The sequence below is a fragment of the Centropristis striata genome, chromosome 17, assembly GCF_030273125.1.
Source record: "Centropristis striata isolate RG_2023a ecotype Rhode Island chromosome 17, C.striata_1.0, whole genome shotgun sequence".
NCBI lineage: Eukaryota > Metazoa > Chordata > Actinopteri > Perciformes > Serranidae > Centropristis > Centropristis striata.
In genome coordinates this window covers 4931049-4947317 of record NC_081533.1, presented here as the reverse complement: position 1 = coordinate 4947317, position 16269 = coordinate 4931049, and the positions used below count along the sequence as shown (strand labels likewise).

Here is a 16269-nt window from a genome sequence, read left to right as displayed (position 1 = left end):
TTCAGATGTGAAATGAGAAAAGGAAAACAGAAAACAACCACCATCTATGTAATCTTATGCATTTTTATTTTGTAGATATTTCATTTCTAAATTTGTGAAATTTGAATTTGAATTGCTTAGTGTTTTTATTTTATTTATCTGTTAACGTGAAATATGTGAAATGTTTATTTTCCTTTTTAGACAACAATTGTTTTTAACTAAGGTCTTTGGTGCTTTTATTTAATTTTTTTGTAATTATTTTATTATTTTGTTTATTTGAATTTGATGACTACATATTTTGTTGTTAATTTGAAATTTTATTATTGCTATTCTTTATTGGTAAGAGTGAAATATATTCAAAATTCAGTACAGATATTGTTGACAAATATAAAAAAAATTTAAAAGTAAAAGTAAAAGTCAATTAGCCTTTAATATGTTATAAATACATTTTTAAAACCCCACAGTGCAGCAAATTAAACATGTTTACTACAGATAGAAATTATTATTACAATCCTCAAATTTGGGCCTCCTGGCACACAGGTTTTCTAAAAAAAAACAGTGCAGGAGTTCAGATGAGACTATTGGCAAAACATTCTGGTGTAATTAAAGCATTGATGCACAGTTACTGTGGTGGATAATGTCTCTCAGAAATGGAAGAAAAATAAGGTTTAAAGAAAGAAAGCATGAATAATTGCAGTGTTTACCTGTATGTGATCTGGTTTGGGAAGGTGAAGGTGTCTCCCTCCACCTGAGCGTGGGCGACAGGTGGAGGCTTTCCACAGCTCAGAGGCTCACAGCTGATTCTGGGTTCCCCCCACCTGCCGTCTCTTCCACAGGAGAGGTGTGGGTAGCCCCTGGGCTGGTAGCCCGGCCGACACCGGTAGATCACCGTGTCTGGGAAGGTGGCACTGCCGCCCTGCAGGACAGCGTTGGCCACTGTAGGCATGGCGACACTGCACCTTCCCCGGCCACACACGGGCACCCCGGGGCCCCACACCCCCCCCCTTCTCACACATCGCCTGAGAGGGGCCCAGCAGCTTGTAGCCACCGTCACACTGGAAGTGCACGACGTCTCTGCAGGCGCGCTCGCGGCCGAGAACCACGCCGATTTGACCACGGGGAGGGCGCAGACGCAGGGCCGACACTGAGGCACCGTGCCCACCCAGAAGCCCCGAGCGGAGCACCTCAGCACGGGGTCCCCCACCACCTCGTAGCCGTCGAAGCACACGTACTCCACCACGTCGTCGTAGTTGAAGCTGGAGCCGTTGAGGAAGCCGTGGCTGATGTCCTCGGGTGGATCGCAGCTGATGATGTCACAGCGAGGCGCAGGTTTGTCCCAAAGTCCGTCTGACTGACAAATACGCGTGTGTTCTCCGTTAAGCGTGTATCCCTCGTCACATTCGTAGCTTACCTTGCTGTTTAAGCCGAACTCAGACCCGGACACACGCCCGTTGGCTACTGGTGAGGGTTTCCCGCAGCGGGCAGGAACACAGCTCAGAGACTTGTGGCTCCAGGTGCCATCAGCCTGACAAACACTGATAGATTTCTCTTTTAAGATGAAACCGGGCTGACAGCTCAGTTCTATCTCCTTATTATAGCTGTAGTCATCTCCTCTAAAACTAACATCACTGGGGACCTTCGGGGGGCCACAAGACACCGGGTCACACCACGGCTTCGGTCTGTTCCACTTCCCGTCCACCTTGCATGCAATAGTGTCGCTCCCCTTTAAGACAAATCCAGGACTACACTCATAGTGCAGGACCTCAGGGTAGACGAAAGCCCCTCCGTGAGCTGTGCCGTTAGCGATGGCGCCTGGGTCACCACAGGAGACGGGCCGACAAACCGGGGCATCGTTAGTCCACAGTCGGCCTGACACACACTGCCTCAGCGGCTCCCCCTGCAGCTCGTATCCGTCCTCACAGCTGTACCTGACCGTGCTGCCCAGGGAGGTGTCGCTCACGTTGACCCAGCCGTGCTCCGGGCCGGAGCACGGCTGGGTCACTCCCCACTGGCCAGGCACAGGACGGTCTCTGGGCCTTGGAGACGGTAACCGCGGCGACAGGAGTAGGTGCCACTGTGGCCAAACTGGAGTTTTGTATTAACGACTTTTCCGTTAGTGATCTGTTTGGGGACGGAGCATTCGATTGGGCGGCAAGAAGGCACGCCTCCGATCCAGAGCCCCTTCTCTCCACAGAGCACGGTGGAGTTGCCCACTAAGTTATATCCAGTCCTGCAGCTGTAGAGAGCTTTGCTGAGGTACATCAGACCCTGGACGTCAACGATACCGTTAGAAACCTCCACAGGCTGAGGGCATTCAACAGGGATGCATTCTGGGTAAGGATTGCTCCACTGCCCGCTGGCTACACAGGACACAGAGCATTCTTTTCTTAAAGTGAAGCCATCCATGCAGGTGTAGCTCACCACGGAGCCGAAAGGGAACAGAGGAGAGGCGGAGGAGGGGCCTCCGAACGACACTTCGGGCAGAGGGCCGCAGAACACCTGCTTACACAGCGGAAAGGTGTCGTTCCACTCCTGGGACGGGGTGCAGTGGAGGACGCGGGCTCCCTCCAGGACGTAGCCGTCCTCGCAAGATAACTCCACCGTTCCAGACTCAGAGTCCAGGCCCTTCAGGACCAGGTGGTTCTCCTCCAGCGGCGGCTCCGGACACTGCACCGGAGAGCAGCGGGGACGTCTCGACTTGTCCCACCTCCCGTACTTCAGGCAGGTCCAGGTGGCGTCCCCGGCCAGCTCGTAGCCCTCGTCACAGTAGTACTGCACCTTTCGGCCCACCTGGAAATCGGAGCCCTTGTAGTGTCCGTGGACGATGTTGGGAGGAGGGTCGCAGGTCAGCAGGACGCAGGTGGGAGGGTCGCTGTTGGACCACTGGCGGTTCGCTTGGCACACTCGCTCCCGATGACCAATCAGCCTGAAGCCTGCGTTACAGCCGTAGTTCACCTTGCTGTTGAAGGTTAATAGAACGCTGCCCTGGAGACAAACAAACACAAGGATATATTAATATATACAACATAAATAACATATGTTATAATATAACATATTTACACTCACATTAACAGAAAAATAACCGATGGAAAAGTCTTTTGTACAGGATAAGGAAATTAAGACTGAATTGTAACGCTTTATTCTACCGGCCTGTAAATATAATTTCTAGAAATTGAGACAAAGTTCTGAAACACTTTAAGGGCTGTTTCAAACATAACGTAAACATTCAGATGCTAAATCAACATTTTAACAATGCTATGTATAAGTGGAGCGGCTAAGTGCTCATTTTTGGCAGAATCGTTCAGTTTATGATACAAGCGTGAAAATTGGCATGAACACACTCCATGGGTCACTTAACAAGAAAATTGTCCGAGACATTTGAAATTTTAAGATGGCGGCCATTTTTCAAGATGGCCGACACCTAAGTGGAGCAGTTAAGTGATATAATGGTTTATTTGGTGATACTGCCATACAAATTGGCATAAGCACTCTCTGTTGGTCACTTGACAATAACCCACCCACAGTTACTTGAAATTCCAAGATGGCGGCCATTTTTCAAGATGGCCGACACCTTAGTGGAGCATTTAAGTGATATAATGGTTTATTTGGTGATACAAGCATAAAAATTGGCATGAACAGTCTCCATGGGTCACTTGACAATAAGCCACCCACAGTTACTTGGGTTGACAAAAAAAACACTCCCAGCCACTTGAAATTTCTATTTTCAAGATGGCCGCCCCCTTGATCCTCAAAAGATCAATTTTCTCATAGAAATGTATGGGGTTTTAGATAATTCTAAAGAACAAGTTTTAACACATCAAAATACAGTTGTGTTGATTTGTTGATCACAGACAGATTAGACAAGAGTGAGTATCTGCACTACCAGGGCAAACTGGTGATATATGACTGCTGTTAATCTCAGAGTGGGGTTCAATGTCAGCCAATTGTAAAGTTAGTCAAAGAACAGACGACAACTCTCTGAGTAGTTTTAGTTAATCGGGCGGTGTACAGATCGTACAGGGTAAAAATAGCATTGGATGAACGATCGGACTAAGTGTAGGGTTAAGGCATGAACTTAGTTGTATCCCACACATCAAAGTGTAGCAATGTAACATGGCCTATGTTAACACGCAACTGTACTTGCAAGTGCTACAGTTAAAACCGCTTTAAGTTCCCGCCCCATTGTATAGACAATTGGAGGAACAGTAAATGCCACATTAAAGTGGTGTACATCATCTGTAAACTGTAAACCTGAAGATTAATTTGAGATGCAGCCTAGCACTGTGAATCCAATAAACCTATTAAGGTTTATCCAGGTTAAGAACATTACATTTTTTCTTTCTGAAGGTGAAGTCTGAGTTCCATGCTCAACTATGTTCCACAAGTTGATACCATTTGTTGTTGTTGCTGAATTAGGCATTTCTCTAATATCAAGAATGTATAAAAATGATCAAAACCCCTCCAGAATATTACATCAATATACCCAGACTTTTGTAACAACATAGAAAAATCCATGCTGTGATTTGTCTTCAAAAACCTTAGTCATTTTGGAGATTTAGTAATTTCAATGATTGGATAGCAAGCACTTCTGTTCTTAGTAGTGCTTAGAAACCATCAGCCCCATGGCAACCAGGGTCTGAATTTGTGATGGCCCAATAACTAGTTTTGTTCCAAATAAACAGTTGCAAGAAAAGTTAATTCGGCATTAATTTGTCATAAAATGTGATCTGATTTGCATTTAAGTCCTGATTATGGACACAACGTACTTATCCTCATACCATGCAAACAATTATAATATTCCATGTTTTATTGAATATATATATATATGAGACACTCTTAATGCTAGTAGAAAAAGTGAACCCTTTTGCTAATGACTCGATTAAGAGCTGATTGGAGTCAAGAGTTAGCAAACTTGAAGTCCTAATAATAAAATTAGATTTGAGTGAGGTGTAGAGATCCTTTGACATATAAAAAACACTCAAACATTTGAGTTTGCTATTCACAAGAAGCATCTGCCCATGTGAACCATGCCTCGCAAAAAAGAGATCTCTTCGAAGACCTGCGATCAAGAATTGTTTATTGCATCAGACTGTAACGGGTTACAAAGTAACCTCAAGACTTTAGGTATTCACCAGTCCACAGTTGGACAAATGGTCCACAAATAGAGACGATTTAGTACTGTGGCTACTCTTCCTAGAAGTGGGCGCCACCCAAGTTCACTCCAAAGGCACAACGCAGAAAGCTCAGTGAGGTAAAAAAGAATTCCAGTGTAACAAGTAAAGACTTGAAGGAGTCATTGGAACTGATTAACATTTCTAGTCATGAGTCTGCCACACAAGCAAAATTGAAAAGGTGTAGTGTCCTTGGCAGGACACTACGGAGGAAGAAACATAACTGCATGCCTGAAGTTTGCCAAAGAGCATTTTTCATGAAGAACATGCAACACTATGTATGGTTTAAAAAGGAGTCTACCACACCGAGGTGTGGCATCCATGGCAGCACACCAAGGAGGAAGTCGCTGATTTCCAAAGAAACATCACTGCATGCCTGAAGTTTGCCAAAGAGCATTTTTCATGAAGAACATGCAGCACTATGTATGGTTTAAAAAGGAGTCTACCACACCGAGGTGTGGCATCCATGGCAGCACACCAAGGAGGAAGTCGCTGATTTCCAAAGAAACATCACTGCATGCCTGAAGTTTGCCAAAGAGCAACCTGACACCCCATGACACTTTTCACAAAGAACACGCAGCAATAGGTGTGGTTTAAAAAGGGCCCTGCATTCCAATCTGAGAACATCATCCCAACAGTGAAGTATGATGGAGGGAGCATCATGACTTGGGGCTGTTTTGCTGCCTCAGGGCCTGGGCCACTTACTTTTGTCAAGTGACCCACAGATACTGCTCATGCCAGTTTTTATGCGTGTATCACCCAATAAACCATTGTGTCACTTAACTGCTCCACTAAGGTGTCGGCCATCTTGAAAAACGGCCGCCATCTTGGAATTTCAAGTAACTGTGGGTGGCTTATTGTCAAGTGACAAACAGAGCCTGCTCATGCCAATTTGTATGCTTGTATCACCAAATATACCATTATATCACTTAACTGCTTCACTAAGGTGTCGGCCATCTTGAAAAATGGCCGCCATCTTAAAATTTCAAATGTCTCGGACAATTTTCTTGTTAAGTGACCCATGGAGAGTGTTCATTCCAGTTTTCACGCTTGTATCATAAACTGAACGATTATATCACTTAGCCGCTCCACTAGTAGAAGCGTGCAGAGTTTAGTCTAATGCTAAAATGATGGACTACAGATCAGATTAGGTTCATACTTGTATTCCTGGTTGCTACTTGAACATGTTGTGAATATATATCTGTATTCACTCTCAACATTTAGCTGTGTCTCCTTTAGGCCTCCTCTCAAACAGGCAGTCTGCTCTGATTGGTCAGTGTTTGTGTCACTTCATCTGAATGAGCGTTAAGGCCCAGTGACAGCACTTTCTGCCTCTACTTCACTATATTTATAACATCACAACTTAAGAGAAGAACTTCAATCTGTGTGAGTGGATGAGTTTAATGATCAGATGGTTGATACTATGGACCATGGAGTGTGACTGCAGCTCTAAAAGGATCAACTAACATTACTTTTAACAAGTTATTTAAACTTTATACCAATAATAAAGGACTTTATGTTCTTTTGGGAAATGTTGTCAGTGACTGGTTTGACCCTTTGTGTGTGTGTGTGTGTGTGTGTGTGTGTGTGTTGTAGTAGAAGAACAGTATCTGATCTTTGGAGACCAACATCTGGAAAACGATCGTCTGCTGGTTTCATATGGAATCCAAGACAAGACAACCATTGCGTTAGTATATTATGCTTATTGCAGTGGTTTTATTCTCCCAGGACATGGTGGAATTGGTGACAGGGATGGCAACAACAGAAGTATGCACCATTTACTTTATTTTCAACCCATTCCCTGTATGTTTCCTCCTGGGACACATTTTAATAAAACAGCAGAGCTGCACTTCACTGTCCTGACAGTCAGCTCAGCTGACATTTTGTTGTAATTTGTTAAGAATCCAATTTTGCATTGATAATCTGATTTAATTTTAATTGTTATGTGCTGATCAATCCTTTAAAACTTCCTTTTAGTTCTACAAAGCACATGTGGGACATGCTGTCAGTCTATATCCCCAGCAGGTCTCTCCAGTCACAAGGTGGAAATCAGTATTTATGCTCCTGTTCTTTTAAAACCAAACTAGATACCGTTCTTTTCACTGGAGCATTTTCTGAATGAACACACTGTACTTATACAGCATGCTCAATTGTATATGTGAATGTGTTTTTACGTGTCTGTATGCATGGATGTCTCAATTTACACATTGTTGTTCTTTTATTTTGTTACATTTCTTTTGTATGAAACATATGAAACTGGATTGCTACGTGTGTGTGTGTGTGTGTGTTGCACAGAGAAAATAAATGGGTGTGCCTTTAAACTTGAACCAACTTGAACAGCATACCATGACACTCCTTTTACTGCGTTACTCATGTTCAGGTGAAGACAAGACGTCACTGTGTGGTGCAGAGCAGTGCCTTAGATGTTCACTATATGATTTATATCTGTACCTTAATATATGGCTTTACAGTTATGCTTCTGATGGAACCATCACCAGACTTTATGTTAGTGAAACTAACCACCAATAAATAATCTCAGAGCAACACTTTAATGTAATGTATCCCTGAACATATCTGTGTGGAACCAGCTTTAGGGTTCCAGGTGGACGACCCAAAAGGAGCAAATATTCTTTCAGTCATTTATTATAATCATAGTTTTAAAACTGTTATATATTTATGATCACGTAATTGGAAAAAAAGTTTGACCTTCCAGTTTCTGTAAAGGATCAGTAACAGGATCATTAGCGCCACCTTCTGACAGGAGTGTGGATCAGATTTAACTCTTGATTTTTGTGTGTGTGTGTGTGTGTGTGTGTGTGTGTCTGAGTTACACTGATGAGCTCATTGAACATCAGACTTTAAAAAAACTGGAAGGAATTTTTAAAATGTGTCATCATGTATTTAGGTTGATAGAATTTTATTCCCAACACTTTATTAAGGATGTAAATATAAAGTGCTTAACAACTGTATGAGAGCAGCAGTTTGTGCCACAGCTGTCCTAAATTAACAGCATTAGTAATTACCAAAATCATGTTTTATGTTTCTGTCATGGTTAATAGAGCAGTTTGTAGAAGCTCTTTAACCCAAATTATATTTTTAATGCTAAAATATAATTATTGTTGTTATCTTTGAAAAAAAGAATTTCAGTGGATGAATATTCTGCTTGATTAATTTCTGACTTCTGGCTCAAATCTGACCATAAAATGTGAATTCAGTTTGATATTTGACAATTAAATAACAATAACATTTTCGTTTTCAACAAGCTTTTGAAAGTTTTCAAACATATTCTTGTTTTTCTCGTTTTTATGACAGCTGATCCAATACATTTGTTCAGGACTGTATGTTTTGTTGTGACTGTGTGTTATATAAAAGTATTAGTATTAATTAGTATTAGTGGCATTAGCTCCACTATCCAGTGTAGCTTTGACATTGGCCTGTAGAGGGCGCTGCAGCTCCTCTGCAAAAAGGACTCTATCAGGTTTAGTTTAGTGTAAAAAGTCACACAGTGACACATTTCCACTCTGCTACATGACATTATGTAGAATATCTATTGATTTTTATATTTCATGTTGCATGTGGACATCTATTGCAATTTTTCTGTTTAAATATATTCAGATATATGTGCTTTCTGTCTTCAAATTGTCATTCTGCATTCATATAACGAGAAACATTATTAACTATTATTATTATTGTTATTATTATTATTATTATTATTATTATTATTATTAATAATAATAATAATATATTTATGCATTATTCCAAATGTAAATTCACAGTTTACTATTGGCTACTGAGTAATAACACTATCAATGTTATTAGTATAAGTTTATACAGTAATTCTCCACCTGTTGGACGATACAGAAGTTTTAAACAGACGACTGGATGATTTACAGGTAAATTAGATTTACTTTCAGTTGTCTGATATTCTCTGTGTCTCACTGTGGACTCACTGTTGATCTATAAATAGATTTAGGAAACATGGTTGAACATGTTATTAACATGAATGTAGACATATGTTTTATTGTGTTATTGTAGTTTCATTTGTACGGTGGCCTGGATACGGTGGCCTGGAAGTGCAAAACTACGGTGGCCTGGAAGTGCAAAACACTTTTACAAAGTGTGAAACACTTTTACAAAGCTTGAGACAAAATTACATTTGAGAAAACACTTTTACAAACACTGAAAACAAATTTACAAGTGGCAAAACACTTTTACAAATGACAAAACACTTTTACAAGTGGTGAAACACTTTTACAAATGACAAAACACTTTTACAATTGACAAAACACTTTTACAAACACTGAAAACAAATTTACAAGTGGCAAAACACTTTTACAATTGACAAAACACTTTTACAAGTGGTGAAACACTTTTACAAATGACAAAACACATTTACATTTCAAAAAACAAATTTACATTTCAAAAAACTAATTTACAAGTCCCGAAACACTTTTACAAATCAATTTTCAACCGGAAAAGGAATGTACCGTCTCCAGGGGTGAACCTGGACGGGCCAGTCACCGGGAGCGACAACTCTTAGTCCCGCCCACCGGGGATTCATGGAGAGACGCAAGTGAGGGAAGCGAGGAGAGGAGAAACGATTTAAGAGACATGAGACGTCCTTCCCTCCGGAGCGTCAGGTGAAGCGACGTCCGTTTCTAATGACGGCGGCAGCAGATCACAGCTGGATCAGCTGTCAGTCGCTTTAACAGCTGGAGACATGCATTAATAATAATAATAATAATAATAATAATAATAATAATAATAATAATAATAAGTGTTTTCTCTGTTTAACAAACACCTGCACATGAATAACAACCTGCATTGTGTATTTATACTGTGAACTGTGTCCCGCTCAGGGTCACGGGAATGCCTTCATATTATTTATTTATTATTATTTTATTAGGACGGTGTATTAGGGCCAAGTGTGAAAAAAAAATACGGACCCGGGGGAAGGGGGGTAAAACTGGTCCATGCCTCACTGGGTTCGTCCGGTGCCACAAATGCAGGCACACACACACACACACTTCAAAGATGAATAAAGATTCCATAAACCCGGCTCCATGGCACGCGTAAAGACGCATCACATGAGAATGCGCGTGAGGAATGAAGATTGGGAACAATAAACCTGCTGCTGTGACAAAAGTTTAGACGAACGTTACACACTGTAACTGAAAACAAGGAGCAGAGGAGGTCTGAAAGAGAGACAGCGCTCCGTGTGAACGCGAGGAGGAGGGGAGCGTCAGTCGGATCATTCTAATAAAACACCTTAAACAAAGCGAGTGATGGAGAAGAAGAGACATCCCGCAGGTAGAAATCAATGAAATGTGGTGATGTAATACCATCACCTCATGTTATATATATATTTAATACATGGCCCTAATACGCCGTCGTAGTAGAAGATCCTGGTGATAAATTAATTATTTGATATCCCAGAACATGACTGTGTCCGCTGAACACCGGCCAATATTTTATTAGGTTAGATGATTAAGGTAAAATGTAAATTATGTCACCCAGCAAGGATCAGCCTCACGTCGGACTGATGGAAATGACAAACAATGTAAAAGTGTTTCTTGCTGAAGGACAGACTCTCATACTCTTTACTGTTTTTTTTACTTTAATAATAATAAATCTGTTTGGTGGAAAAAACAGATCACGGAAAGGAATAAAGCTTCTAGAGCGATCTTTCTCTTAATTTATTATAAATGTAGAAATATGTTTGTGGTGTTTTTGTTGTTCAGAGTCACAATAAAACAGATTTTAACTACATGGTGAATCATATAAATAAAATATAAAACTTGTGGTGACACACTTTAGTTTAATCTGTGATCTGTCTTCACTCCGGTATCAAACTACAGCAATGTTGATGTATAACATCAGTCCGATCAGCTGCTGCGTCTATTCAACGAGTCAGGGGGCGGGGCCACCGCCACAGAACCTTGAGTTGTTGCTCCGGTGATTGGCCCGTCCAGGTTCAGCCCTGGAGACGGTACATTCCTTTTCCGGTTGAAAATTGATTTGTAAAAGTGTTTCGGGACTTGTAAATTTGTTTTTTGAAATGTAAATTTGTTTTTTGAAATGTAGATTTGTTTTGTCATTTGTAAAAGTGTTTCACCACTTGTAAAAGTGTTTTGTCAATTGTAAAAGTGTTTTGCCACTTGTAAATTTGTTTTCAGTGTTTGTAAAAGTGTTTTGTCATTTGTAAAAGTGTTTTGCCACTTGTAAAAGTGTTTTGTCAATTGTAAAAGTGTTTTGCCACTTGTAAAAGTGTTTTGTCAATTGTAAAAGTGTTTTGCCACTTGTAAAAGTGTTTTGTCAATTGTAAAAGTGTTTTGCCACTTGTAAAAGTGTTTTGTCAATTGTAAAAGTGTTTTGCCACTTGTAAATTTGTTTTCAGTGTTTGTAAAAGTGTTTTGTCATTTGTAAAAGTGTTTCACCACTTGTAAAAGTGTTTTGTCATTTGTAAAAGTGTTTTGTCACTTGTAAAAGTGGTTTGCCACTTGTAAATTTGTTTTCAGTGTTTGTAAAAGTGTTTTGTCATTTGTAAAAGTGTTTTCTCAAATGTAAATTTGTCTCAAGCTTTGTAAAAGTGTTTCACACTTTGTAAGTGTTTTGTACGGTGGCCTGGAAGTGCAAAACACTTACAAAGTGTGAAACACTTTTACAAAGCTTGAGACAAATTTACATTTGAGAAAACACTTTTACAAATGACAAAAGACTTTTACAAACACTGAAAACAAATTTACAAGAAGCAAACCACTTTGACAAGTGACAAAACACTTTTACAAGTGGTGAAACACTTTTACAAATGACAAAACACTTTTACAAACACTGAAAACAAATTTACAAGTGGCAAAACACTTTTACAATTGACAAAACACTTTTACAAGTGGCAAAACACTTTTACAATTGACAAAACACTTTTACAAGTGGCAAAACACTTTTACAAATGACAAAACACTTTTACAAACACTGAAAACAAATTTACAATTGACAAAACACTTTTACAAGTGGTGAAACACTTTTACAAATGACAAAACAAATATACATTTAAAAAAACAAATTTACATTTCAAAAAACAAATTTACAAGTCCCGAAACACTTTTACAAATCAATTTTCAACCGGAAAAGGAATGTACCGGCTCCAGGGCTGAACCTGGACGGGCCAATCACCGGAGCAACAACTCAAGGTTCTGTGGCGGTGGCCCCGCCCCCTGACTCGTTGAATAGACGCAGCAGCTGATCGGACTGATGTTATACATCAACATCGCTGTAGTTTGATACCGGAGTGAAGACAGCTCACAGATTAAACTAAAGTGTGTCACCACAAGTTTTATATTTTATTTATATGATTCACCATGTAGTTAAAATCTGTTTTATTGTGACTCTGAACAACAAAAACACCACAAACATATTTCTACATTTATAATAAATTAAGAGAAAGATCGCTCTAGAAGCTTTATTCCTTTCCGTGATCTGTTTTTTCCACCAAACAGATTCATTATTATTAAAGTAAAAAAAACAGTAAAGAGTATGAGAGTCTGTCCTTCAGCAAGAAACACTTTTACATTGTTTGTCATTTCCATCAGTCCGACGTGAGGCTGATCCTTGCTGGGTGACATAATTTACATTTTACCTTAATCATCTAACCTAATAAAATATTGGCCGGTGTTCAGCGGACACAGTCATGTTCTGGGATATCAAATAATTAATTTATCACCAGGATCTTCTACTACGACGGCGTATTAGGGCCATGTATTAAAAATATATATATATATATATATATATATATATATATATATATATATATATATAACATGAGGTGATGGTATTACATCACCACATTTCATTGATTTCTACCTGCGGGATGTCTCTTCTTCTCCATCACTCGCTCTGTTTAAGGTGTTTTATCAGAGTGATCCGACTGACGCTCCCCTCCTCCTCGCGTTCACACGGAGCGCTGTCTCTCTTTCAGACCTCCTCTGCTCCTTGTTTTCAGTTACAGTGTGTAACGTTCGTCTAAACTTTTGTCACAGCAGCAGGTTTATTGTTCCCAATCTTCATTCCTCACGCGCATTCTCATGTGATGCGTCTTTACGCGTGCCATGGAGCCTGGTTTATGGAATCTTTATTCATCTTTGAAGTGTGTGTGTGTGTGTGCCTGCATTTGTGGCACCGGACGAACCCAGTGAGGCATGGACCAGTTTTACCCCCCTTCCCCCGGGTCCGTATTTTTTTTTCACACTTGGCCCTAATACACCGTCCTAATAAAATAATAATAAATAAATAATATGAAGGCATTCCCGTGACCCTGAGCGGGACACAGTTCACAGTATAAATACACAATGCAGGTTGTTATTCATGTGCAGGTGTTTGTTAAACAGAGAAAACACTTATTATTATTAGTGCATGTCTCCAGCTGTTAAAGCGACTGACAGCTGATCCAGCTGTGATCTGCTGCAGCCGTCATTAGAAACGGACGTCGCTTCACGTGACGCTCCGGAGGGAAGGACGTCTCATGTCTCTTAAATCGTTTCCCCTCTCCTCGCTTCCCTCACTTGCGTCTCTCCATGAATCCCCGGTGGGCGGGACTAAGAGTTGTCGCTCCCGGTGACTGGCCCGTCCAGGTTCACCCCTGGAGACGGTACATTCCTTTTCCGGTTGAAAATTGATTTTGAAAAAGTGTTTCGGGACTTGTAAATTTATTTTTTGAAATGTAAATTAGTTTTTTGAAATGTAAATTTGTTTTTTGAAATGTAAATGTGTTTTGTCATTTGTAAAAGTGTTTCACCACTTGTAAAAGTGTTTTGTCATTTGTAAAAGTGTTTTGCCACTTGTAAATTTGTTTTCAGTGTTTGTAAAAGTGTTTTCTCAAATGTAATTTTGTCTCAAGCTTTGTAAAAGTGTTTCACACTTTGTAAAAGTGTTTTGCACTTCCAGGCCACCGTAATTATTTGATATACAACCGCTATCAACTTTTCATTACCATCTTTTTCACACAAACTGTCACCAACTGTTGTTACCCTGCTGGAAAGTCCCTGATTTTCCACAGTCTCATACCACACACACACACACACACACACACACACACACACACACAAAGATGCTGCAGCCAAGAGAGAGGAGCAACTATTTACACAGAGACTCTCAAACTGTTGACACACTAGGCTGCTATCAAACTGTTCCACCGAAGACACATGGAGAAACAGTCGACACTGGAGGGAACTTTTGATCTAGAACAGTTGTAATAAAACAGGTAAAAGCCCAAGGATGGCTCAGGATGTTCATGTTTATTTAGGATATATATGTTTATATATTTATTTATATCCTCATCGGCGGAAAGCACCACTGCAGAAATGTCGTATCTGACCTTTATGTATCAAGTGTAATCTCATTGCAGCTCACATTAAAAGCACTTCAGTAAGCACTGAACTCTACAACACACAGCGTGATCCAAAGTCCAGAAGAAGAACTTCCCGTGTCAACAAGAAGAAGGAGAAAGGTTAACAGCTGCAGGAGAAGAACAACATAAAGAAAACAGAGCAGAAAATAAAGTGTGAACTCACCAGATGTTTGCTCAGAAACAGGATCCAGCAGCGGTTTACTCTCCTCTTCTGCTCCTTTTCTTCTCTCTCTTTGTCTCTGTGTCTGTTCTCTGCACCATCACAAGAAAGGTGTCGACCCACTTTAGGCCACGCCCACTTCTGTGACTGTGCTGTAATTGGCCAGAACATCACTGTTGGCTTTATGTCACTTTTTTCTCTCTTGTTATGTTTCTGCAGCCTTCAGTCACCCTGCTGTGGTTGTCTTTAATCTACACTCATTTAGTTCACATATGGTTTAAAACACTTTTTAAAAATTAAATTATATGAATGCTTCTGTTCCTGTTAACCCTCTAAACCCCAACAAGCAGTTTCAGGGTCTTTTTGTGCTCTTTTTACATTTTCTCACTGTGTCCTTGTATTTCACTGCAATATATAAAATATATGTAAATATATAAGTTCTGCAGCTCTATGGGAAAAGCACCTAATTATTAATATAAAAATGTTCAATAATCATACATTTTAAAAACACATTCATGTTAAATGTCACCCTGAAAAATAACAAAAGCTGTCAGCTATATGTAGTGGATTATAAGTATAAAGTGTCATAAAATGGAAATGTTCAGTGTGGTCTAAAATGTTATATATCTTATCTTACTGGTGGCAGATAATTACACTGTGTTCCAAATTATTATGCAATTGAGTTTTTTCTCCGGTTTTCCTAAATAGTCGATGCAAATGACAGTCAGCATAATTTAAGTCATCAACCGTTAGTTTAATGAATTGTAATGTGATTGGACAAACCTCCCAATGATAACAGTATTTTTTCAAAAATAAAAAACTTAAAATGCACTGTTCCACATTATTACGCACGACAGAGTTTTATAACATTTTATAGGTTTTTAAGAACTGAAAATGCTCATTTTTGGTTTTTCCAGCACTCTGAGGTCATATTTACTGAAATCAAAAGCTATTTCAATCAAAATCATCTTAACAGGTCAAGTTACATTTTAACATAGGACCCCTTATTTGATAGCAGCTTCACAATTCTTGCATCCATTGACCTTGTGAGTGTTTGGAGAGTTTGTGCTTGAATTTCTTTGCAGGATGTCAGAATAGCCTCCCAGAGCTGATGTTTGGATGTGAACTGCCTCCCACCCTCATAGATCTTTCGCTTGAGGATGCTCCAAAGGTTCTCAATAGGGTTGAGGTCAGGGGAGGATGGGGGCCACACCATGAGTTTCTCTCCTTTTATGCCCATAGCAGCCAAAGCTGCAGAGGTATTCCTTGCAGCATGAGATGGTGCATTGTCATGCATGAAGATGATTTTGTTACGGAAAGCACAAAGTTCTTCTTTGTACCATGGGAGAAAGTGGTCACTCAGAAACTCCACATTCTTTACAGAGATCATTTTCACACCTTCAGGGACCCTAAAGGGGCCGACCAGCTCTCTCCCCATGATTCCAGCCCAAAACATGACTCCGCCACCTCCTTGCTGACGTCGCAGCCTTGTTGGGACATGGTGGCCGTCCACCAACCATCCACCACTCCATCCATCTGGACCATCCAGGGTTGCA

At 40.3% G+C, this 16269-nt stretch overlaps 1 protein-coding gene across 1 annotated transcript; it reads right to left on the bottom strand.

Moving 5' to 3' along the window:
* Window positions 1-493: 493 nt before the first annotated feature.
* LOC131990130 (sushi, von Willebrand factor type A, EGF and pentraxin domain-containing protein 1-like) lies at window positions 494-16151 on the bottom strand. Its single transcript, XM_059355529.1, has 5 exons — window positions 15851-16151; window positions 14717-14865; window positions 1979-2964; window positions 684-1916; window positions 494-524 (listed from the first exon to the last, which is right to left on the bottom strand). The coding sequence occupies exons 1-5, from the start codon at window positions 16149-16151 to the stop codon at window positions 494-496; spliced, it is 2700 nt and encodes an 899-aa protein (XP_059211512.1).
* Window positions 16152-16269: the final 118 nt, after the last annotated feature.